This window comes from Physella acuta, unplaced genomic scaffold (genome assembly GCF_028476545.2).
Source record: "Physella acuta isolate Inbredline_101_S28 unplaced genomic scaffold, ASM2847654v3 ptg000249l, whole genome shotgun sequence".
Classification (NCBI taxonomy): domain Eukaryota; kingdom Metazoa; phylum Mollusca; class Gastropoda; family Physidae; genus Physella; species Physella acuta.
In genome coordinates, this window is record NW_026731768.1 from 155,001 (window position 1) to 180,442 (window position 25,442).

A 25,442-nucleotide genomic window follows, 5' to 3' on the forward strand; every position below is an offset into this window, starting at 1 on the left:
GATTTAACTATTTATTTTCCACTATTTAGTCATTGGTTGGAAATAAACAACACATTGGCTACACTAAAAACTATCTGCATTATTTAAATACAATTAATTAAATAAAAGATAAGATAGTTAAGGTGAGTGATTTGATGAGGTGGTTAGGGTGAGTGATTTAATGAGGTGGAAAGGGTAAGTGATTTAATGAGGTGGTTAGGGTGAGTGATTTGATGATATGGTAAGGGTGAGTGATTTGATGAGATGGTTAGGGTGGCTTAATGTGGTTAGGGTGAGTGATTTTATGAGGTGGTTAGGGTGAGTGATTTTATGAGGTGGTTAGGGTGGCTTAATGTGGTTAGGGTGAGTGATTTTATGAGGTGGTTGGGGTGAGTGATTTTATGAGGTGGTTAGGGTGAGTGATTTGATGAGGTGGTTAGGGTGAGTGATTTGATGAGGTGGTTAGGGTGAGTGATTTGATGAGATGGTTAGGGTGGCTTAATGTGGTTAGGGTAAGTGATTTGATGAGATGGTTAGGGTGAGTGATTTGATGAGGTGGTTAGGGTGAGTGATTTGATGAGATGGTTAGGGTGGCTTAACGTGGTTAGGGTGAGTGATTTGATGAGATGGTAAGGGTGGCTTAATCTGGTTAGAGTGAGTGATTTGATGAGGTGGTTAGGGTGAGTGATTTGATGAGGTGGTTAGGGTGAGTGATTTGATGAGGTGGTTAGGGTGAGTGATTTGATGAGATGGTTATGGTGTCTTAATGTGGTTAGGGTGAGTGATTTAATGAGATGGTTAGGGTGAGTGATTTAATGAGATGGTTAGGGTGTCTTAATGTGGTTAGGGTGAGTGATTTAATGAGGTGGTTAGGGTGAATGATTTGATGAGATGGTTAGGGTGAGTGATTTGATGAGATGGTTAGGGTGAGTGATTTAATGAGATGGTTAGGGTGAGTGATTTAATGAGATGGTTAGGTTGAGATATTTGATGAGATGGTTAGGGTGGCTTAAAGTGGTTAGGGTGAGTGATTTGATGAGATGGTTAGGGTGAGTGATTTAATGAGATGGTTAGGGTGAGTGATTTGATGAGATGGTTAGGGTGGCTTAATGCGGTTAGGGTGAGTGATTTGATGAGATGGTTAGAGTGGCTTAATGTGGCTTGGGTGAGTGATTTGATGAGATGGTTAGGGTGGCTTAATGTGGTTAGGGTGAGATATTTGATGAGATGGTTAGGGTGGCTTAATGTGGTAAGGGTGAGTAATTTGATGAGGTGGTTAGGGTGAGTGATTTGATGAGGTGGTTAGGGTGAGTGATTTGATGAGGTGGTTAGGGTGGCTTAATGCGGTTAGGGTGAATGATTTGATGAGATGGTTAGGGTGGCTTAATCTGGTTAGGGTGAGTAATTTGATGAGGTGGTTAGGGTGAGTGATTTGATGAGGTGGTTAGGGTGAGTGATTTGATGAGGTGGTTAGGGTGGCTTAATGTGGTTAAGGTGAGTGTTTTGATGCAGTGGTTAGGGTGAGTGATTTGATGAGATGGTTAGAGTGGCTTAATGTGGTTAGGGTGAGTGATTTGATGCAGTGGTTAGGGTGAGTGATTTGATGAGGTGGTTAGGGTGACTGATTTGATAAGATGGTTAGGGTGAGTGATTTGATGAGATGGTTAGGGTGGCTTAATGCGGTTAGGGTGAGTGATTGATGAGATGGTTAGGGTGAGTGATTTGATGAGATGGTTAGGGTGGCTTAATGTGGTTAGGGTGAGCGATTTGATGAGGTGGTTAGGGTGGCTTAATGTGGTTAGGGTGAGTGATTTGATGAGGTGGTTAGGGTAAGGGATTTGATATGATGGTTAGGGTGAGTGATTTGATGAGATGGTTAGGGTGAGTGATTTGATGAGATGGTTAGGGTGGCTTAATGTGGTAAGGGTGAGTGATTTGATGAGGTGGTTAGGGTGAGTGATTTGATGAGATGGTTAGGGTGAGTGATTTGATGAGATGGTTAGGGTGGCTTAATGTGGTTAGGGTGAGTGATTTGATGAGATGGTTAGGGTGGCTTAATGCGGTTAGGGTGAGTGATTTGATGACATGGTTAGGGTGGCTTAATGTGGTTAGGGTAAATGATTTGATGAGGTGGTTAGGGTGAGTGATTTGATAAGATAGTTTGGGTGAGTGATTTAATGAGATGGTTAGGGTGAGTGATTTGATGAGGTGGTTAGGGTGAGTGATTTGACGAGATGGTTAGGGTGGCTTAATGTGGTTAGGGTAAGTGATTTGATGAGATGGTTAGGGTGAGTGATTTGATGAGATGGTTAGAGTGGCTTAATGTGGTTTGGGTGAGTGATTTGATGAGGTGGTTTGGGTGAGTGATTTGATGAGGTGGTTAGGGTGAGTGATTTGATAAGATGGTTAGGGTGAGTGATTTGATGAGATGGTTAGGGTGAGATATTTGATGAGATGGTTAGGTAGACCTGGAGGCGGAGTCTTCTTGAAGAACTGAAGCCAATAGGGATGTCTTGGGAGATGTCAAAATTAATGGCCGAGGATAGGAAGAAATGGAAGGAAATGGTGGAGGCCCTATGCTCCATAAGGAGCAAAGAGGACTAAGTCAAAGTAAGTCAAAGTTAGGTAGGCTTAATGCGGTTAGGGTGAGTTATTTGATGAGATGGTTAGGGTGAGTGATTTGATGAGGTGGTTAGGGTGAGTGACTTGATGAGGTGGTTAGGGTGAGTGATTTGATGAGATGGTTAGGGTGAGTGATTTGATGAGATGGTAAGGGTGAGTGATTTGATTAGATGGTTAGGGTGAGTGATTTGATGAGATGGTTAGGGTGGCTTAATGTGGTTAGGGTGAGTGATTTAATGAGGTGGTTAGGGTGACTGATTTGATGAGATGGTTAGGGTGTCTTAATCAGTTAGGGTGAGTGATTTGATGAGATGGTTAGGGTGGCTTAATGCGGTTAGGGTGAGTGATTTGATGACATGGTTAGTGTGGCTTAATGTGGTTAGGGTGAGTGATTTGATGAGGTGGTTAGGGTGAGTGATTTGATAAGATAGTTTGGGTGAGTGATTTAATGAGATGGTTAGGGTGAGTGATTTGATGAGGTGGTTAGGGTGAGTGATTTGACGAGATGGTTAGTGTGAGTGATTTGATGAGATGGTTAGGGTGGCTTAATGTGGTTAGGGTAAGTGATTTGATGAGATGGTTAGGGTGAGTGATTTGATGAGATGGTTAGGGTGAGTGATTTGATGAGATGGTTAGAGTGGCTTAATGTGGTTTGGGTGAGTGATTTGATGAGATGGTTAGGGTGGCTTAATGCGGTTAGGGTGAGTGATTTGATGAGATGGTTAGAGTGGCTTAATGTGGCTTGGGTGAGTGATTTGATGAGATGGTTAGGGTGGCTTAATGTGGTTAGGGTGAGATATTTGATGAGATGGTTAGGGTGGCTTAATGTGGTTAGGGTGAGTGATTTGATGAGATGGTTAGAGTGGCTTAATGTGGTTAGGGTGAGTGATTTGATGAGATGGTTAGGGTGAGTGATTTGATGAGATAGTTAGGGTGAGTGATTTGATGAGATGGTTAGGGTGGCTTAATGTGGTTAGGGTGAGTGATTTGATGAGGTGGTTAGGGTGAGTGATTTGATGAGATAGTTAGGGTGAGTGATTTGATGAGATGGTTAGGGTGGCTTAATGTGGTTAGGGTGAGTGATTTGATGAGGTGGTTAGGGTGAGTGATTTGATAAGATAGTTTGGGTGAGTGATTTAATGAGATGGTTAGGGTGAGTGATTTGATGAGGTGGTTAGGGTGAGTGATTTGACGAGATGGTTAGTGTGAGTGATTTGATGAGATGGTTAGGGTGGCTTAATGTGGTTAGGGTAAGTGATTTGATGAGATGGTTAGGGTGAGTGATTTGATGAGATGGTTAGGGTGAGTGATTTGATGAGATGGTTAGAGTGGCTTAATGTGGTTTGGGTGAGTGATTTGATGAGATGGTTAGGGTGGCTTAATGCGGTTAGGGTGAGTGATTTGATGAGATGGTTAGAGTGGCTTAATGTGGCTTGGGTGAGTGATTTGATGAGATGGTTAGGGTGGCTTAATGTGGTTAGGGTGAGATATTTGATGAGATGGTTAGGGTGGCTTAATGTGGTTAGGGTGAGTGATTTGATGAGATGGTTAGAGTGGCTTAATGTGGTTAGGGTGAGTGATTTGATGAGATGGTTAGGGTGAGTGATTTGATGAGATAGTTAGGGTGAGTGATTTGATGAGATGGTTAGGGTGGCTTAATGTGGTTAGGGTGAGTGATTTGATGAGGTGGTTAGGGTGAGTGATTTGATGAGATAGTTAGGGTGAGTGATTTGATGAGATGGTTAGGGTGGCTTAATGTGGTTAGGGTGAGTGATTTGATGAGGTGGTTAGGGTGAGTGATTTGATGAGGTGGTTAGGGTGAGTGATTTGATGAGATGGTTAGGGTGGCTTAATGCGGTTAGGGTGGGTGATTTGATGGGGTGGTTAGGGTGAGTGATTTGATGGGGTGGTTAGGGTGGCTAATGTATGGTTTACTTTATGATAATGTGTACATAATGAGTTTTTGTTTACCTGTACATGGGTTAGGTTGGAAGCATGAGTTCCACAGCACAATGCGTTATCAATGCCTTCAATAGCAACCATTCGTACTGGACCCACATGGTCATTGGGCAAACCTAAACACCTGGACTAGAGAATGTTTTCCAAATTTTCATTGAATTACAAGATTTAACATTTTCATTCTATAAGATTGGTTTGTTTTCATTCTATAAGATTGGTTTAACATTTTCATTTTTTACATTTGTTTAACATTTCCAGTCTATGAGATTTATTAAACATTTTCATTCTATAAGATTTGTTTAACCCTTTGAACCATTAACTCCTGACCATAAAAACCTTGTTCCCCTTGGCTCCTGAGCTAATTGTACACATACAGACTTGATAAAAATAATGAAGACTATGAATATAACAACGTTAATTATTTTAATTAATGTCAAGTTGAATAGGGGTGTAGGACAAAAGGTCAACATAGAGAAAATGACAACATAAGAAGGCCAACTGGACATAAAGCTGACAGCCAAAAGGCAGACACCCAAAAGGCTAACAGTAAAGAACATGTAAAGAAATAAAACTGGTTTAATGAAGCATAGATTATTAGGAAATCAGCCCACTTGACTTACTGAAGATTCTGGCAGAGGTTTAGGGTGGAGGAGATTAGTAGAAGCTTGACTTCAATGACTGCTAAGACTAAACTAAACTATGGTACCTACGGTCGCGTAAGTGAGTTCAAAAGACTATGAATAACTTGGGTACTATAATCGTTTACTAAGTTGAATCAGGCGGTTACGCCGCACGTCGACATGGTGCGATTTGGCGCCCCGGGCTAGACTGTGGACACTTTGAGTTTATCTTTGTGTTTGTGTTTTCTTTGAGTTTGAGTTTGCCTTTGTGGTTGTGTTTGGATTTGGGTTTGTTTTCTTTTTTCTTTGCATTTGTGTTTTCGTTTGCTGTTTTCTTTGCGTTTGTGTTTTCTTTGTGTTTGCGGTTGTTTTTGTGTTTTCGCTTGTATTTGTGTTTGTGTTATGTTTGCGTTGTTTTTTTTGTGTGTGTTTTGGTTTTGTTTGGTTGTGGTTGTGTTTGCGTTTGGATTTGTCTTCGTTTGCTTTTTTGTTCGCATTAGTGTTTGTGTTTTCTTTGTGTTTGTGATTGGGTTTGTCTTTGCGTTTGTTTTTGTGTTTTGGTTTGTGTTTGTTTTGCATTAGTGTTGTTTCCATTTTTTGTGTGCTTTGTGTTTTGGTTGGTCGTGGTTAGGGTGGGCAATGCCAGGTAAATGCTGATTACTAAACACACAAGTTAAGGTCCTTTACAGATACGTTTTTCAGAGATGCCAGTGCAGGGCCTGGCCAGGAAGGCTAGTGTATATATATTATATATATATATATATATATATATATATATATATATATATATATATATATATATATATATTAGTAAAGTAAAATTTCCCTTTCAAACCTGACGGTCTATGGGGCAAGTGAAGTAGAGTTCACTTGTTTCTGTGACCTCTGCATATGAGGTGTGGTCAGCACTATGCCAATGCCAAGCCGCCTTTACTTTCCCTTAAGTCTACTTGTGTGAGTTAGGTACCCATCAGAGTTGGGTGGACTCTCTACCGCTAGACCACTCCGTCCCCCATATATATATATATATATATATATATATATATATATATATATATATATATATATATATATATATATATATATATATATATTAGAAAACTGTCTCACTAAATTATAAATAAAATCATTTCATTGCAAAGTATACTTATCATGAGACAACAAACCACACAGAGATAGGCTCGAACTCATTTCTGGCTAATGGAATAAGCAAATGTTAAAATTTCTTATTTACGCCCAACAAAAATTATGAATAGTGTTCCGTCTTATTTAGCAAATCGGTCAAAAACTATGAATCATGGAAAGTTGATATGTGTAATGGTTTCCTGAGTTCTTTTTTTTTTTTCATTTATTCTTTTAATTTGGAATTAATTCCTTTTTATAGCTAAGTCATTTTTTAGCTTTAATTTGCTTAGTAAAAAACTATTTTAATTAGTTTTATTGGCACCCCGATTTGACTGTTTAAAGGAGAGAATAAGTCATGGAAGTGGTTTAAAGATTTGCCTATTTTTCAGACTACAACTAATGTAGTCTTTTTCTCTCTACACAACAGTGTATTTTTTACTTTCTTGTATATAGGAAGTATAGAGAAAGTATTGTAATCGTGCAAAAAAAAAATCTCACTGATACGGAAAAACATAATTTTGCAATCTTGTCCGTATGTCTGTGTGTGTGTGTAAACACGATAACTTGAGTACCGTTACAGCTAGGTTGATGAAATTTCATATATAAATATAAGTATTTTATCAAAATCGTAGATCCTGATCAACTTTTGAGCAATTTCCGATAACCGGAAGTGGTACTTTTTCTACTTCCAATTTTTCAAAAGCCTATAACTTGAGTACTATTTAAGATGGATAAATGAAATTTCACATGTAAGTGAAAGATCTAATTCTCTATATTCTGCAAAAAAAATTTTTTTTTCAATTTTGCAGGCGTGGCGACCAGGTAGGGCGCGATTTGTTTTTTCTCTTTATACGGCATATAAAAATTAAAGTTGATTGCGATTTCACACCATTCCTCAGATGCCATCAAACTTTGGGGAGTTGATTAGAACACTTGATTGAAGGGTTCTGAAAAAAAAAATGTTCTTAATTCTGCAAGGGGCACCCTCGGAGGTTGCGATTTTTCTCTATTTACGGTATATGAAAAATAAAAGTCGGATGCAGTTTGACACCATTCATCGGAGTGCCATGAAACTTTGGGGAGTAGAGAATACTCCTGGAAAGGTTTCTGCGGAAAATAATTTAAATTTCTTATGGGCGGGAGGGTGGGATTTTTGTCAATACACGATTTGTATCTTAGCACTTGGCATCCGTTAATCGGGCGTCCTGCGTAGTGAGTAAAGGGTACTGCTATATTCAGTGTTAAAACTGCGCCCCAGTCTATTACGTGACCCAAAACGCCCCGTTTTAAATAAAGCCATACACTAAAGACACAATGGGCAACAATAATTGTTGACTATTTGGAATCAGGCGCGTCCCGTGGCGCCCCTGCAGGGTACGATTTGGCGCAATGTCGCTTACTTACTTTGTAAACAGTTTGATATGCAATCAATAAGATGGGCTTTTTAATCAGTGCAAAAGACTATGCATAAAATTGGGTATACAGGCAGGGTGCGATTTGGCGCCCTGAGCTATCATGTGAGCACTATGGCGCCTATGTTAGTTATAAGGAGCACCCTAGATTATTGATAAGGCAGCACACGACATCCGATGATTAAACCAAGCCAGGGGACGTGGCGCCCCTGCAGTTGTGAAATCGTGGGCTCACGAGAGCACCCTCTACGTCCTTGACACAGTGTTTAACGGTGTTATTATGCTGAGTGATTACACTTAAGACTTTCATACAGCACGCCCGTGGTAGTGTAGGTAAACCCGTGCCCCCTTAAGTATGATTCGAGCCCAGGCATTGTTTACTTTTTAACAACTATATTTTAGAAAACAGTCATGCATTTAAGAACATAGGATTGATAAAGCATTGACGAAACACTTCTAATATATTTCGTCAGACTTTTTTTGCCTTTTATGCATTGCTACAGCTTTTATCTGATTTTTCTGAGAAAAAAATATTTCAATTTTGCACAGGCGCTGCACCGGCAGGGTGCAATTTTGTGTCCCAGGTTATCCATTCGCTTTACATTCGCTTTAAAGAGTGCTGTAGACTATAGTTAAGATGGGACGTCAGACTATCCCCGTGGCAATGCGCAGGAACAGGCACGCTAGTATGCTATAATGCATTATCTTTTGACTATAGATTTAATGATATATCTATTTGTTATTTTGATTAGGTTCCAAAATATTCTCAATTTTCAAAAAGATGTGTTCAATAGATCTTCAAATTTAAGAATATAAATATTTTATTTACTGACTAGCGTGTCCGTCCCAGCGTGTTTCGGCGGGCCTTGAAAAATGTCTGACAAAAAAATTTAAAGAGAGTTTCATCAATGTGTTACCAATCCTATATTCGTAGACGCTTGACCTTGTTTTCTAAAACTGAGTTATTTAAATGTAAATAATGCCTGTAATACACTTGGATCATATTCGTCAAAGTAGGGGTTCGTCTACACTTCTGCCCAGCAAGTACCTGGGTGTGGTGTATGAAAGCCTTGAGTGTACATTAATCACTCTCAATAATAGTGAGTTAGAACACATTTCGGAGACCCTACCCCCCACCCCATGTGTCAGGGACAGAGCAGGGCACTCTCATTTTTTTAATATACCGTATACAGAGAAGAATCGCACCCTCCCAGGGCGCCGCCCTTGCGAACTTAAAAAAGATTTTTTTTACAGAAATCTCACCCGAAGTGGGTGGGTGGGTGGGTGGGTGGGTGGATGGATGGATTACATATAGAAAAATATTTATGACAATGACACAAACCCCTGAAAAATATATACATTGATTTTATCCATATATCACACAACTTTTAGCAGAATAGAAAAATAACCCACTAAACATATAAAAAATCATGGTAAAAAAAAAAAGGAAAAGTAAGAACATCGACTCAAGGCTAAATTACTTCAGCACTATTAAACTAATGTTCTATTGGTGTCAAACACTTACACTCTTACACGCACACAAATACACACACACATAGGATGTTTTATAATAATTTACTTGATTTGTAAATTTCCTATGTGGTTTCACCCCAATCCACTTCAGTGGACGTTGTTTTTGGTGTCACCCCCCCTAACCTTTTGGCGTCCATTCCTGCAAACATTATATTAACCCACCTAGAAAAAGCATCTAGGGGCCTAACTCTAACAGCTAGTAATTCAATTGCAAATATAGTTGTTTTTGTAGTAAATTAGAAAATGAAGCTAGCATAAAACTGTGCTCAGATAGTACTAACGATGTTTTTGTATAGTTGTTATTAATACAGCTGGATGTAGCAGGTTTACATTATGGTGTCATCCCCCCCCCCCCCCCCCCCCATCCCCACACTTGTTGGGACTAGTCAACTTTTGCTCTTAAAAGTCTTCTTAATTTTAATTAATCATTTATTTAATTAACTGGAATGATCATTTTTTTTCTTTATACATTTTGCTATTTTTTGCCTTGCTGTATGTGTACAATGGTCTGTTACAATATCTTTTTTCCCCATTGTTTTTCGTTTTTTTTTTTTCATTAATGTTACACTTTGATATTATTTGCTTTTACAGTGTAAAAATCTAGATACTCTTACATAATACTACTATTTTATTTGTGTACATTTTAATTGTATCGTGTGAGGATGTTGCTCACTAGGAGAGGAAAAGTAAGTAACAAGCCCGATAGGGCACTTCCCGGCGCCGCAGGCGCGTCAAATTTGGCACGATGGTGCCTGGGGGCGATAGAACACAAGGGCCGGTGAAGGTTTGCTGAAAAGTCCACGGAGAGGGGGTCAAAACTGACCTCGACAGACAGGCGCCTAATATGGGCTATATTACGAAAAAAAAATTCCTCCGACGACCCCCTTTGAAATTTTGTGAATTGGTAGGAGAATACCTTGGGATGTCACAAAAAACTCAGCATATCTGGAAAACTTCCTAAAGGGGTCAAAACTGACCAGTTGTATTTCCCTATATAATCTTTGTATTTTATGGGAAAAACAGGGTATTTGAAACGGATTTTAAGGCACTTATCCTCTTTACATCTGGCTAATATTTGGCATGCTTATAGGTAAATGGCTTGGCCGTAGGGCAGACCTGTCGGTTTTGCTCAAAGCCCTCGACGAGGGCTAAAAAGTGACAGCGAGTGAAATTCTCTTTATATGAGCTCTATTACGAAAAAAAAATTCCTCCGATGACCCCCCTTGAAATTTTGTAAGGTGGTAGGAGAACGCCTTGGGGTGTCACAAAAAACTCGCCATGTCCGGCAAAAATCGGGAAATTGGTCAAAACTGCCCAGTCGTATTTCCCTATATAATCTTTGTATTTTATGGGAAAAATAGGGAATTTTCAACACAATTTTTAGGTTACTTAACCTCTGTACATCATGCTAATGTTTTGCATACATATCTATAGATGACTAGGCCGTATGGAAAAACTTTTGGTCAGACTCAAAGCCCTCGACCAGGGCTAAAAGATAACTGCAAGTGAATTTCTCCTTATATGAGATATATATATAAATAAATTGACGAACGATCCCCTTAATATTATTTGAGGTGTTAGACCAACCCTGGAGGATAACAAAAAAACTTTATTCCCGTTGGAAAAAGCCATTGTAGTCGTTAAATATGTTCATATATCGTATTTTCTTATACAAGCATAGCAACTGTTTGTTAAAAAAAAGTAAACAAAGACATACGTCGTTTGGTCTATTTTCAAGGGAGGTAACCTTTTTAAATAATTTTTTTTTCAGATAATTGTTACTATTTTAAACAGAAACAGAAAATGACAAAGCATAGCATTTGTTTTAGTAAAAAATTAAGTTGTTAATTAAGCTACGTATCACAATTAAATAAAAAAATTAATTTTAAAAGTCAATGTAATATAAATTATGAGATATACTGTTCATGAAACCTCTGTAGTTCTAATTCAATTTTAGTCATACATTGCGTACTTTTAAATATTTTATTCTGAAAACGGTTGTTAAACAACATACAACAACATCTTCTCTAAAATTAGATTCACTGTTTAAATTTAATCACTCTACACCTCATCCATCACTGAATAATTAAGTATTCAAATTCTGAAATGATTATGAAAACCTAAGCGAAGCTAGGCAGTATGCCTAGAATATATATATATATATATATATATATATATATATATATATATATATATTCGATGGTCTCCGTCAAAAACCATCAATCTCAAAAAAATTCAATTTTCTTTTTTTTTACATAAATCAAAAGCCACTATGATTCCCCATAATGCCTGAAAATATTATAGAAATCTGTAGAATGATTATCAAGATATAATCATTTGAACAAAGCGCTTATTATTTCCAGCGCAAAAGGAAGATCACTATATTTGTCAGTACACTTTTGATTGGAAATGCGATTTTACACCACAGCAGTCAAAGTACTTATATGTAAGGATATTTGATTAATTATTTTTATCTATTCTATTATATTTTATCATTTTAAGAGTATTTGTTTAATATAGCCTATTTCCAGTAGATTTTCAAGAGCCAAACTGATTTCAGCCCAAAATTATTATCTAAATATTAAAAAGTGTTATGTATAACTTAAAAACATAAGCATAACTAAATCACGTTCATTGGACAAAAAGAACCAATGTGGCTGAGACCAAAATTCTCAGTTACAGCGAGAGTTTTAGACTGAGCAAAACTGACTATTTTTTAAACCCGCTATAATTGTGTAAATATTAACAAAACCCATTTTAAAACGCTACAGTATAGTTGGTAGAGAGGTTCTTCGCAAGTATCATTAAAAAAAAAAAAATTTTTATTAGAGCGATCAACTATGCAATAATCAGTTTTTTGTCTCCCCTGTAAAATTTACATTTTCGGAGTTAGGCGGTTTTTGACCGAGACCATCGATATATATATATATATATATATATATATATATATATATATATATATATACGTGAGGCGTCAAAACGGCCAATGACAAAACGGCCCCGTCAAATCGGCCCCGTCAAAAGGGCCAGCGACATATGGACCCCGTAATATAGGCTCCCGACAAAAAGGCTCCCGTCATTTAGGCTACCGATAAATAGGCTCCCGTTATATAGGCTCCCGACAAAAGGGCTCCAGTCAATAAGGCTCCTGACAAATAGGCTACCGTCATTTTGGCTCCCGACATATAGGCTCCCGTCATTAGTTTTTTCCACAAAACGGCCCCCGTCATTACGACTCCCGACAAATAGGCTCCCGCCATTTAGTTTCTTCACAAAACGGCCCCCCGTCATTACGACTCCCGACAAATAAGCTCCCGCCATTTAGTTTCTTCACAAAGCGGCCCCCCGTCATTACGACTCCCGACAAATAGGCTCGCATCATTTTGGCTCATGACAAAAAGGCTCCTGTCGATTTGGCTTCAGACAAAAGGACCACTGACATAATACCGTTTCTGATATAGATATAAATATAGATATGGGGGGGGGGGGGGGGGGGGGGAGGGGGCTAAAATATTTTTGCGGTTTGGCCCATTTTTTCTAGTTCCGCCACTGAATACCACATATGCATCTCTTGTTCGGCAGGCCTTATTTTTATATTAGTTTATCTATTATAAAATATAGTATGTTTTAATTTAAGGGTCATCTATCTATGACATCCATAATTGAGTCGGTTATAGGCTGTTCCAACTCAGTGTGTGGGGAGAAGGGTCCACGATATACCTTCCTACCTGCAGTATGCTTGTAGGTTATCAAAAAAAGATGCTGTTATCATATAAACATCATGTATATCATACATTTACATTTCTGTGCTCGCTTTTAAGCAACAGATCTTTTCTGTTGTAAATTAAACATTATCAAAACTTTAGAATTGGTGGAATTTAGCTGTTAAGGGGTCATCCATAAATGACGTCACACTCGAAGGGGGGGAGGGGCGGTCCGTAATTTTGTGACGATGTGTGATGAGGGGGGGGGGGGGGGGGGGGGAGGTAAAAATCGTCAAAAAAGCATGACGTCATTTAAGGATCACCACTAAGGGCTCGATTTATTTGTGAATTAATGTTGGTTCATGAAAAACAATTTCATTCGGGCATTAAAAAGAATTTATAGTAGTAGTGGAGGTAGGACAAAATGGTTACTTTTATGCCAATAGTGGTCATTCATTGGTCTGGAGCCAATATGTCTGTCGGGAGTCATTTTGTCAAAAGCCAATATGTCGGGAGCCCAATTGCCTGGAGCCAATATGTCGGGAGCCTATTTGTCGGTAGCCAATATGTCGTAAGCCCATTTGTCGGGAGCCCATTTGTCTTGAGCCCTTATGTCGGGAGCCAATATGTCGGGAGCCGCTTTGTCGGGAGCCAATATGTCCTGAGCCTATTTGTCAGGGGTTAATATGTCGGGAGTCCATTTGTCGGGAGTCCATTTGTCGGGAGCCTAAATATCGGGAGCCCATTTGTCGGGAGCCTATATGTCGCAAGTCAATATGACGGGAGCCCATTTGACGGGAGCCAATAAGTCGGGGCCTTTTTAACGGGGCTATTTTGACGGGGTCGGTTTGTCGGGAGTCGATTTGACGGGGTCATATTAACGGGGCCGCTTTGACGGGGCCGATTTGTCCCAGGTCGTTTTGACAGGGCACCATATATTTATATATATCTAGATAGATAGATAGTTAGATAGATAGATAGATAGATAGATAGATAGATAGATAGATAGATAGATAGATAGATATACACAAAGTAGGCCTATAGGTATACAAATATATAATGTTAAGTACCAGTATTAAATAACAAAACAACAGGTTATGATGAAGTGTGTAACCAGTTTAAGATGAAGTAAGCTATGAACTTTTTTATAAGTTTACATACTTTTGTTAGTTCAGGGTCATCTTTATCTTTGTAGAGTGTTGTCAAAACAGCTATGTTGTTCCGTATACATTCATTGACTTTTGTCTCAATCTCAACCATCTGATCTGAGCTCAAGCTGTGAGTGTTTAACTCAATGCTCACTATGTCAGTACCCAAACTCCTAAAACATCAAAACAAAAAACTCTCTAGTATCCACTAGGTTTTCATTTGCTGTCTACTTTCAGCCAACATTTGTGGAAATTGCTCAACACAGGCTGGACTTTTAATATCAAACAGCTGGCTAGTGCTTTTTTCTGTCAATGGTAAACAAAATAAGAAACATACTTATATCCTCTAATGGGCTTTCAAGGAAATAAACACCGTGCTTATATTTTCAAATGGTTTAGAAGAAATAAGCATGTTGCTTGATTCCTCTACCCTATCAAAACATTTGAGGTAAAAAAACAAAACTGCCTACTTATCACATAGATGCCAATACAAAAGATGATTATTTCAGTGTAAAATTCTTAATCTTGCTCTGATTAAAACTATTATTACATTTCTTAGACTAACCTAGCACCTTTCTCTAACAATAACACACAGTCATAACCCTAAACCTTATTTTGATGTAATGCATACAAATTCTATTATTCATCTCATCTGCACTATAAACTAGAAAAACCAGCACAGCTCTATTCATACTTTCTTCAAAGTGGCCTCAATTCTGCCCAGTCAACACTAAAAACAAACCCCATAACATAGCATTATATAAAATCAGTCCATAAATACAAGATCTATATAGATCACTGTTGACCAAAGCAAGCATATTGTTTGGTTTGCCTTACTGTACTAGTATAATCCCTTCTGGAATGTAGAAAACAGGCTGGTCTATAAATGGCAATCTGCTGGTTCACTAAAGCCTATTATATACAAAACAGTACATGTGGCAAAAAAAGATCTTGTAAACAAAGACTTATGTAGCAAAAAAGATCTTGTAAACAAAGACTCATGTGGCAAAAAATCTTGTAAACAAAGACTCATGTGGCAAAAAAGATCTTGTAAACAAAGACTCATGTGGCAAAAAAGATCTTGTAAACAAAGACTCATGTGGCAAAAAAGATCTTGTAAACAAAGACTCATGTGGCAAAAAAGATCTTGTAAACAAAGACTCATGTGGCAAAAAAGATCTTGTAAACAAAGACTCATGTGGCTAAAAAGATCTTGTAAAAAAAGACTCACGTGGCAAAAAAGATCTTGTAAACAAAGACTCACTTGGCAAAAAATATCTTTTAAACAAAGACTCATGTGGCAAAAAGATCTTGTAAACAAAGACTCATGTGGCAAAAAAGATCTTGTAAACAAAGACTCATGTGGCAAAAAGATCTTGTAAACAAAGACTTATGTGGCAAAAAAAGATCTTGTAAACAAAGACTCATGTGGCAAAAAAAAATCTTGTAAACAAAGAACACAACTCACTAGCATTTATAATTTAATTTAAACATATGTTACATCTACAACTAGTTAACATAAAGAGCAACAATGCTTTAGAAGATGGGTTAGAGTGCTGGAGAGAAAATGTGACATACCATGAAGTTGTCTGATAGCCAAATGTCTGGTCTATAATGGCAGTTATTAAATGTTGGGCTGGAGAGAAAAGAGAACATACTTATTTTCTTTTATTTGAATCAATTTTGAATTATATAAATAATTGCATACTTTCTGTGTTTTTTGGAGATGTTAAATAGAATAGTTATGTCAATGTTAGGGGACTTCTGTTTGTGTAAGCCCAAGGGTTAGGATAGTACAGCACACGATAGTTCAGTGGCTTACTGTTCATCCTGTAATTGCCAACCCAGTAATAAGTCATGGTAAACATATGGTTACCCTGACTTATTATCACAAGCTCAGGGAGTGTTGGTATTTTTGTATTTCAGCAGTATACCACCAAGTTTAAGCTTGTGAGTCAAATGATTCAACATAACTGTTCTATTCATGTGGATACACAAAGTATATATCAGGTTTATTACATATGGTTTTCACAGCAAGTTTATCACAAATAGTATACACCATGAGTATTTTTTAAGTAAAAAATGAAATGCCAGTTTTAATGTTAATGTCAAATAAATGAGAAGTATAAAATATCACAATTTTTGGTAAAGGAGAAAATAAAGTGGGATTGAGCCCCCCCCCCCCTCTCCCCCCCCCCCCCCTGAACCTAAATGAAATGCTGCTAAAGCTATAGCATTCACACAATCACAGACAGACAGGATTGCAAAACTAAGGTTTTCCAACTCAGGGAGGTGTAAAGCATCAAGATTTGTCAAAATGGCAATTTTGATTTGCATGATTACAGTACACTCAATTTACAAGTAAGTAAATATAGCTGATTGACAGAGCAATTCTGTTTACTAAGTATGAAATCTAGTGATTGATCACACTATTTCTTTTACTAAAAAAAATACCTTACTGGCTAATAAAACAATTTTATTTTTCAAAATTTTTACAGACAGTCCAAACTATTTGTTGAGTGAAATATAATTGGCTGAATAAATTTAAAAACAAACAAACAATATTTCTATTAGTTCTAGAAGACCAAATATTTTTTCTAAAATACTAATGAAGTGCAAAAGTAGTTATAAATATTGTTGCTATTTTGTACTCCATGTGAAATTGAGTTGAACATTCACCTGTGTGTTGTTGCATGTGATCAAACCGCCGTGGCCAGTCAAGCTTGACAAAAACTTTGGCGTTTTCTTGAATCTCTGACTGTATAAAGTGCACAGCATTTTCTCCAACTCGCAACACTCTCAAAACAGGAATATCATTTATCTGAAATTATTAATTTAAAGGATCTAATACAATGTGTAACTTTTTTGTAAACGAGGATTACAAAGGAATATAAGAAACAACAAAAAAATTTGATACTTTCACGGAGTCGAGTGTTAGATTATTAAAGCCCTCATGGTCTAAATGCATGGTTTAAAAAATTAATACTGAAAGTGTTGGGAAATAATTTTCATTTTTCAAGCTGATAGTAATAATTGTCAGCATGTTCATTAAACACAATTTTAAAAAAATATCATCTTTTACAAAAATTCTAATTATGTCTGAAAATTATTTATATTTAGTCCTTTAGCACTTACTTCCCTTTGATAAATTAGGAAAACACAATTACTTCCCTTTATAAAACATTGCATTAGTGGAAAAGAATTTACTTTTTATTACTTTGTTTTGGTGTTGGGAAAAAAATAATTACATAATTAGCAGGGATTGATCTAGTGCAAATGTTGTAGGTATTTTTAATACTGCCTTTTATTTATTCTATACACTCTACTTACAGTTTACAAACAATTTGTAAAAATAACAAAATATATAAAATAAAACAGACTTCTGTTTCAAAATTCTGAAAATATACAACTCAGTTCAAATTTTTTTAAAATATGTATGCATAATCAGTGCTAAGTATATTGACAGGATGTAAGAGGATTTAGGTATGTTGTGTATTTCCTTTATCGTTATGAAAACTGGATCTGCACTTTTACCAGATCCGTAAATTTAGCAGATGCAAAAATTTTCAACTTTAACAGGTATGAAATTTAACCGTAATGGAACCTGAATTGAAACCCTGAAGAACTTTAACCTAAACCATAATCCTAATACTAACTATTACTATCTACATGTACATACACTTCTTCTAAAAGTAGACACTTAAATTAGGCATTTATTTTTTTATGTCTCTATAATAAATACATAATTTTTTTTTTGTGTATCATTTTCGGAATTCAATTTTAAAAAATTCTAATCTATGTTTGTTCAACAATCAACGATGCTTTTCTGTTTTGTGTAGTCATTATACATGGGAGGGGGGCCTAACCCCTATTGAAGAAATGCTTGAAAGAAATTATGCATGGATTTGACAAATGAATTAATCTGTAATTTCAGTGTCTTTATTATCAAGTATCAGTGAATCCTTATTATGCTGTTTTGTTATCAACATAATATTTTTAATTTGATTTTTCATAAATCAATTACGTCATTTTATTGTGTATACTTTTCTGCTGTTAAAACTTTGCATGTTTCATTTCATATTGATAAATTCCTATTACATGTGACGTCACTATAATCCCCTGTGAAATTTTTTATTTTCCTGGTGTTTTCTTTAGATTTAGATTTAAGAGCATTCTTGTCAGACAGACAGACATAATAGTGACGGAATAGTGAAACTATTACATAGAATGAAAAAAATGATATTTTAAAGTGGTTTCAAACGAATAAAGTTTACTTACAGTTCCTCTATCATCAGGCTGAAAGTTAAAAACATTATTTGTTTATCAATGACGTTAATGGTTTAATTATTGCATATAAAATATTTTATTTTTAGAATATTTAGGCCTATATAATTTGACTCAGTATTTATATATTTAAAAAAAACATTAGCACTACAACGTAATCTACATGCATGAGCTGTAAACATAATGGTATCTTTGGAAATAATTACCTGCCCTCCACCTTCAGGAAACAAAATGGTGTCTTCTAGAATGACTTCAAAGCACTGGATCTTAATCAATTTACCATCATTTGAGACATAGCTGCTTGCTGCTTTACAACTTTTAACATGAGTATTCAACTAAAATATAACATTTTAAAAAAAAGATCAAATCCTTTTTCCTTACTCTGTCCATATAAAAGAGTAGTCTATATCAAAGAGTCCCTTTAAATATTTAAAAAATCAAGCATGGTGTAATTAAAATTAGTATGGTTATAAATCCTGGCTTTTTTTCAGAATGGATGTATTTTCCACACATATAGAACATATTCTCTCACTAGAGACATTAGCTTCCACACGTACAATACATCCTTTATTAGTAGGGAGGTGTAAAACAACAATTGTGAAAATCTTTTTTAATTTTTGTATATGTTTATACCCCCTTCTCTTTACTTTATACTCTATAGATCTATATGTTAAAGTAAAAAATCATCATTCAATAATAAGATAGAGAGGAAATTATTTGTAACAATTCTGTGATTGGGTTACATCATAGTAGTTTAGTACATCTGCTTTAGTGCAGGTTTAATAAAAGTTAAAATAAAATAAAAACATAAGCCTAAAAATAATTCAGAAATTAAATATTTTTAGAATCAATGTTATAAAAGTTGCAAATTCAGAAAACTTGAATTTGACTTTTTGAATTAAGTCTAAGTTATAACCTGATGTTTCACTTTTGTAAGAGAAACATTGATTGGCAGTGCGTGAACTCTGTAATTTACCTTCTGACAGCTGCACATATCATAATTTGTTTACAAAACTTTGGCGATAATTTTTAAATAAAATTATGCTATTTTAAACCACATGACCTTGTTCTGCCATTTTTGTTTACATTTTGTATGATAAATTTATGCTAGCCTTTTGAATAGCCGGATGTCTTCGTTTCTGTCACCATTACCAAACAGCTTTTGCCTTTTTAAAAAATTGTGTTTAATAACCGAAAATACCGAAACGTCAAATATATGCACTCTTTCCGACAAAACCCAAACAGTGAGTAACTTATAACCATATTATTATTAATTCTAATTACACCATGCATGACTTTAAAAATATTTAATGGGCCTCATTTAGTGACTATACTCGGTAGGGTCCATTGAATAATAAACCAAATACTATGTCTAAATTTATCAATAAATCAATATAGTCAACAGCCTAGGCCTATAGGCCAGAAATTAATTTTAAACAGCAGCGTTTAAGTTTAAGAGCAAAATTTGCTAATTAACTTTAAACTTTTTTCATTTGTTACTTCTTCCACACATTATTACTAGATGTCTAGATCTAGATACCTTTCTATCACATTATGTGACTTCTAACTTTTGCTGAATATGACGTCTAATGTAAAATCATAGTTACTCTGTGCCAATAGGCTATATAATTTCATGAATTTGCTAACCTCTTTCAGGTAACTATTCTGTTGACACATCAGGCTCATTTTGGTTAGCTCCAAGGATACCTAACTAAAGTAGATCTAGTAACTAGTTATTTTATATTTAATAGACCTAAATAATATAAAATATTGGTATTTCCATTTCAACCATTGGACATCATTGTAGTTGTATCCAAAGTTTGTTTCAGAACATCAGTATTTATTTAATAAGGCCTAATGAGTAATGACCTAGTAAATCATATGTTATGTATGTAATTGTAATATGTAGGCCTAGATATTAAAATTTAATCTATGTATTATGTAGTAGTAATAAGAGTATGTAGCCATTGACCGTGGTTAACGGCAGTGATTTATTATGCCTATTTAGTATTTAGGCTATTTAGGCTTAAATCAGGGGTCGACGTGGTCGAGGCGGTAAAGCTCATGGTTGCTAAACCGAAAAGTCTTGAGTTCGAACCCTCGGGCAGATGAGGCTCGTTAGCTGGGGACAGCCACTCTTCTAGGAGAGACAACTCCAAAATCAAACAACTACTGCCTTGTAGTTTGTTCTTGGTTGGACAAAGGCTATGGAAGCAAATCCAAAAAGAAAAGCAGGCTGAAATCGGAGTCAATTGCCTCAATGGTGCATAACCAGTTGACACGTAGCCTTAATTGTGATAGAAGCATGGTCGAGTCGGCAAAGCTCATGGTTGATAAAATTCGAAAAAAGTCTCGAGTTCAAACCCTCTGGGAGATAAGGCTCAATCCCTCCCAACACTAAAAATTAAGAACGAAAAAGAAGAAGAAGGCTTAAATCTAGTAGTAGTAGTAGTTGTAGTAGATCTAGTTATTTTAGGCAGTAGGGTAGACTGCTCTAACTTCGACCGATCCGTTTTCTCACGAGCTGAAGATTCGCTTCTCTTCGTTATATCTCGTGAGCTAATCAAAATAGGGTTTTCATTTTTTCACTGTTAAAAACGTTATCCTCTGCTGATTGGTTTGGTATAAATAGATAGCCAATCGCTATGAAGGAAATAATACTATATGCAAGCCTAGACACTGACCCAAATTTTTCTTTTTGGTTTTTAACTTCGACCGGGCTGCTCTAACTTTGACCAGCGGCTTGTTCTAACATCGACCGCTCTAGGAATATGACCGTAGCCTGGGCCTATTATTAAAAAACACACAACAAAGGCCAACTAAATAAGTATTTAAAGGTTTTAAAATAACTTATCTTCAAATGAAAACAAAAACAAACAAAAAAGAAGTAAACACAATGACATTTTTAAAAGTAAAAAAGGAAAAAATATTTATAGTAATTTACAGACAACACATGTAGGCGAGCCTACAACACATCATTAATTTAATTTTTTTGCAGCCTTCTCTTTTCTCACATCTGCCCGTCTTTTCTTCTCATTCGACTTGCTTTCTTTTTCCTCTGCCTGCCTTTTCTTCATTCCAACTACCTCATCACTGGTCAACAACCTGTGAGTTGTAATTTTCCGTGATGAGCTTTTTTTTTTCCGCCGTTGGCAAGACGGGTTTATCAAAAACGCTTGATAATTCCGCCAACCATTTCTCATGTGTTTCACTTCCACTTGCTTGGTCAACGGCTTCATCCTCTTCGATGCCACTTATGTCCATGGCAAGCTTTAGGATGTCCGAAAAGTTTTTGCTAGGCCTAGCACCCGTAGCACGTATTTCACCTATAGGCCTACTTTCATTTTGGTCCTCAGGAGGTGACCACCATGGGTCATTGTTGAGGACATCCGCGTCGACCATTGTTGCTTCAGGAGCAGAGGGAGCATATGCTTCCTCGAACATGGCCATATCCTGAGAGACAGCAGAAGCAATGGGCTGAACTTGCTCTTGATCGCTTGCCACTGGTGTTGGAGGTGCTTGCTGGTCAAATACCTCACTTGGTAATGTTTCACTTCTTGTGACAACCGTTGGATCAAACGGATAGATTCCGGTAGCCTGAAAAGCTTTTTTGATTGTGCTTGGGCAAAAGGCTTGGCTCCATGCTGCAGTGAAAAGTTTAGTCCATGTGACTTTACTTATCACGTTTGCCGGGTGCTCCGAAAGAAATTCGATGCATGCTGCACCATAATACTTCTTGAACGGCCCAAAGACACATTTGTCCTACGGCTGCAACTTGTGTGTTGTATGGGGTGGTAAGGCGAATATGTGTATATTATTTTCATTCCTTGCTGTTTCCAGCAGATCCACAACCTCATGGGAGCTGTGTGAATCTAACAGGAGAAGCTGGGGGCGGTCTGTGCCACAATGTTTAAGGAAAACTTGCTTGAACCATTGGACTCCCAAAAGATCTTCCATCCACCCAGACTCCTGATAAGTCTACACAGCTCCCTTTGGCGCATCACAGACATTGAAGGACGAAACTGCTCGCTGGGTTTTGCCCTTCACAATTATCATGGGGGGCATTGCCTCGCCAGCGGCATTGACCGTGGCAAATGCTGTTATGTTGTCGCAAGACCCGGTCACACCCCTCTTACACCTTTCTGGGCAACTACTTTGGTTGGCTTGTGCTGTAGCTGAATCCCAGTTTCATCACAATTCCAAATGCAGTGAGGCTGTGACATAAGGTGGGAATCAGCCAACAGTTTCCTCAGGTCATCAAAGTAGTTCTTAACGACATTGCTGTTTAGCATTGTCATCCTACACTGAGGTAGAGCTTCAGGGTTTCGGATGGTCAGTTCGGGGTGTCGTAATTTCAATTTCCTCCAATATCCCTCTCCAGGAATCCCATTTTTGAATCATGTCTGGATTTCCAGACGCTTCGTAAGGTTTCTTATCATTGCTAGAAGGCGGCGTTTTGTATAAGGAAACCCCGCCTTCGATGCCTCCAGGACCCTCAAGACAATTTCATTTTCTAAAGCTGGATCGATATCACAGCTTAGGCCTGGCATAGACCCTTCTTTTATACGGCCTTTTACGTGGTCAATTATGGTTGTTTTGGGGACCCCAAACTGTAAAGCTGCCTTTCCGTAGGACTTGCCCTTATTAACAGCATCTACAGCTTGACTAAGGCTTTCAGTCTCATATGTAGCATATGACCTTTTTTCCTTAAGGCTTTTTTGCCTGTTGATAAAACAAATACAAGACATTTGTTTTTAATTACATTTTTTTTAAAAAAGGCTTATAGGCCTAGCCTAGTGGTCAAATTATACTTTATGCTACGCTAGGTGGACATTTGGATAGATCGGTCGAAGTTACAACATCCCATTTTTTACATGGTTCTAACTTCGACCGATATGTTTTTCACAATCTATATATATATAATTCTCTTCTGGGAGCCGTTAGAAAACAAGCTGCAAGCGCCTCCTTGCAGTCCCCTCTCTTTCTCTCTATCACTATCACTACCACCCCCACCCCACCCCCACATTGTCTGGTGAGCTGTGGTCACACTGTTTACATTTTACAATCATAGAGACGGGTTTGGTGACTGCTATTAGGGGCAGATAATTTAGTTTGAAACGATTTTAAACTTAGAGGAGGTAACTAAGAGGAGGCTGCTTTCACGTGGGGGGGGGGGGTTTAGTGTTTTTAAGCAAATATTTTCAGTGGCAGCATTGGTATTGTCGAATTCACAAATTATAAATTACTGAAAAGTAGAAAAAAACTACTAAATAGCGGCGTATGATACGCAGCGGGTCGGCTCGTTATTTTTATTTTTAGAGCCCTAAATAAAAATTTAAAAAGTACATATATGTAGATTAACCTGTATTATAAACTCTTTTCATGTTTAAAAAAGTTTAAAACTATTTTTACTTACATTTTTGGCATTGTGAAGCACTGCAAGAAACAGTTGACAAAATGGAAATTTGATATTTTCACTCGAAAAACTCATTGACGCCAAAGGGCCTAAATTTGTGAGTAAAGAGCGGGAAAACGGCTAAAAATGGACATGTCATTACAAAAGGGAAATCCCCCATAGTTCAATTGTGCAACTTAATATATAAATATTTTTTAGCCAATAGCATTTATTTATGTTTTAATAAATTATTTTCTGACCAAAGACGGAATTCGGTCGAAGTTAGAACCCGGTCAAAGTTAGAGCAGTCTACCCTAGCCTTAAAAAAGAAATTTTTGAGTATTTTATCCACCAAAATGAGTTAGTTAAAGGAGGTATTAAGAATTGCATTGGTACCAAATTTATATTTCTAGCTTTAATTGGAGAGAAGAAATGTTTAAAATTTATTTAAAATGTAGTCTGTTAAATTTTGTGTAAAAAATTAAGCAAGTGGGAAATAAAAATAATTTTATAAAATATGTTTGAATTCTAATGATAAATAATGACACAGGGGTGGTTCTTTCCTGTAAATGTTCATTAATAATTGTGCAAGCTTGTTTCTGTTTGGTGGTAGATCTATGCTTTATTTTTAAAAATGTACATTTTTGCTATGACTATACAACATGGCCGATGAATGTCTGAATCTTTAAAAAATTCATTAAAAATGTGTTTGTAAAATTAAATCACAATTTCTTTATAACCTCAGTAGATTTTTAAAATGTGGTTGTTTTTTTATTGCAAATTAATATCATATTAATTTTAAATTAATAAGTTAAATAAGAGACAGTGTTAAAAAGAAAATTTGAAAAATCAGTCAAGAGCTCTGAGCAGGTTTTTGTATGAAAATTATCTCCCGTCGTCCAAATGCTAGATCTACATACTAATTTAGTAGTAGATCTGGTAACTATTTATTAAATATTATTTAGTATCTATAGTTTTAGGTAAGTAAAATCTGTCGAGACTAGTAATGTGAAAAAAAGGGGACTTATTAAATTTTCGTAATTATTTCACATTTTTAGGAGGATTTATGTTTTGAATTTGAAAATTACAAAAACGTTTCAAAGTTTCATTCATGTACCTGTTTTTAAACATTTGTATTGAAACTTTTCAGTAACAAATAAGAAAGACTAGCCGTGTTTTAATCAGATGCATCCAAGCTCATTTAGATCTCCTATTTACTTTAACTGCTTTAGCAGCCATCTTGTTTAATTTATTTTTTTATAAACTTATAGTTAGAGATTCAGTGTCAGGGGAAACCACTCTAATTTACAGATGGACGCTGTTTATAAAGCAAATCTTGCTCGCAAACACTGCTGTTTAAAGTTAATTTCTGGCCTATATTGATATATTTAGGCTTATATATATATTTAGCCATTTATTTTCAATTTTGGTTTATTGTTCAGTTATTTATAACATTTTACACAAATATATCTGTAATATATCACATTATACTTATAGATCTACTTTTATTAAAGTATTAAAGCCTAGGCAACTTTTTTTCACATTAATAGATCTAGCCTCTGCCAATTTTACATACCTAAAACGATAAATTACCAGTGCACTACTAAATTACTAAATCTAGATCATCATAGTCTCTAGACTAGATCTAGAATAGATATGGG

General features: G+C 36.4%; 1 protein-coding gene across 6 annotated transcripts in view; it reads right to left on the reverse strand.

Moving 5' to 3' along the window:
• Positions 1-25,442, reverse strand: part of LOC131938574 (alanyl-tRNA editing protein Aarsd1) — a 42,775-nt gene that overhangs the window by 15,041 nt on the left and 2,292 nt on the right. For 2 of the 6 annotated variants that reach the window (XM_059296667.1, XM_059296669.1), the window contains exons 2-8: positions 20,034-20,097; positions 18,593-18,721; positions 18,381-18,398; positions 16,782-16,923; positions 15,681-15,738; positions 14,116-14,275; positions 4,573-4,689 (exon numbers count right to left, since the gene is read on the reverse strand). In XM_059296667.1, coding sequence (XP_059152650.1) covers positions 4,573-4,689; positions 14,116-14,275; positions 15,681-15,738; positions 16,782-16,923; positions 18,381-18,398; positions 18,593-18,721; positions 20,034-20,072 — 663 coding nt within the window. In that variant the 5' untranslated portion in view covers positions 20,073-20,097. Of the gene's footprint in view, positions 1-4,572; positions 4,690-14,115; positions 14,276-15,680; positions 15,739-16,781; positions 16,924-18,380; positions 18,399-18,592; positions 18,722-20,033; positions 20,873-25,442 lie in introns of those variants that run through there. The other 4 variants (XM_059296665.1, XM_059296666.1, XM_059296668.1 and 1 more) reach the window with 3 other exon arrangements.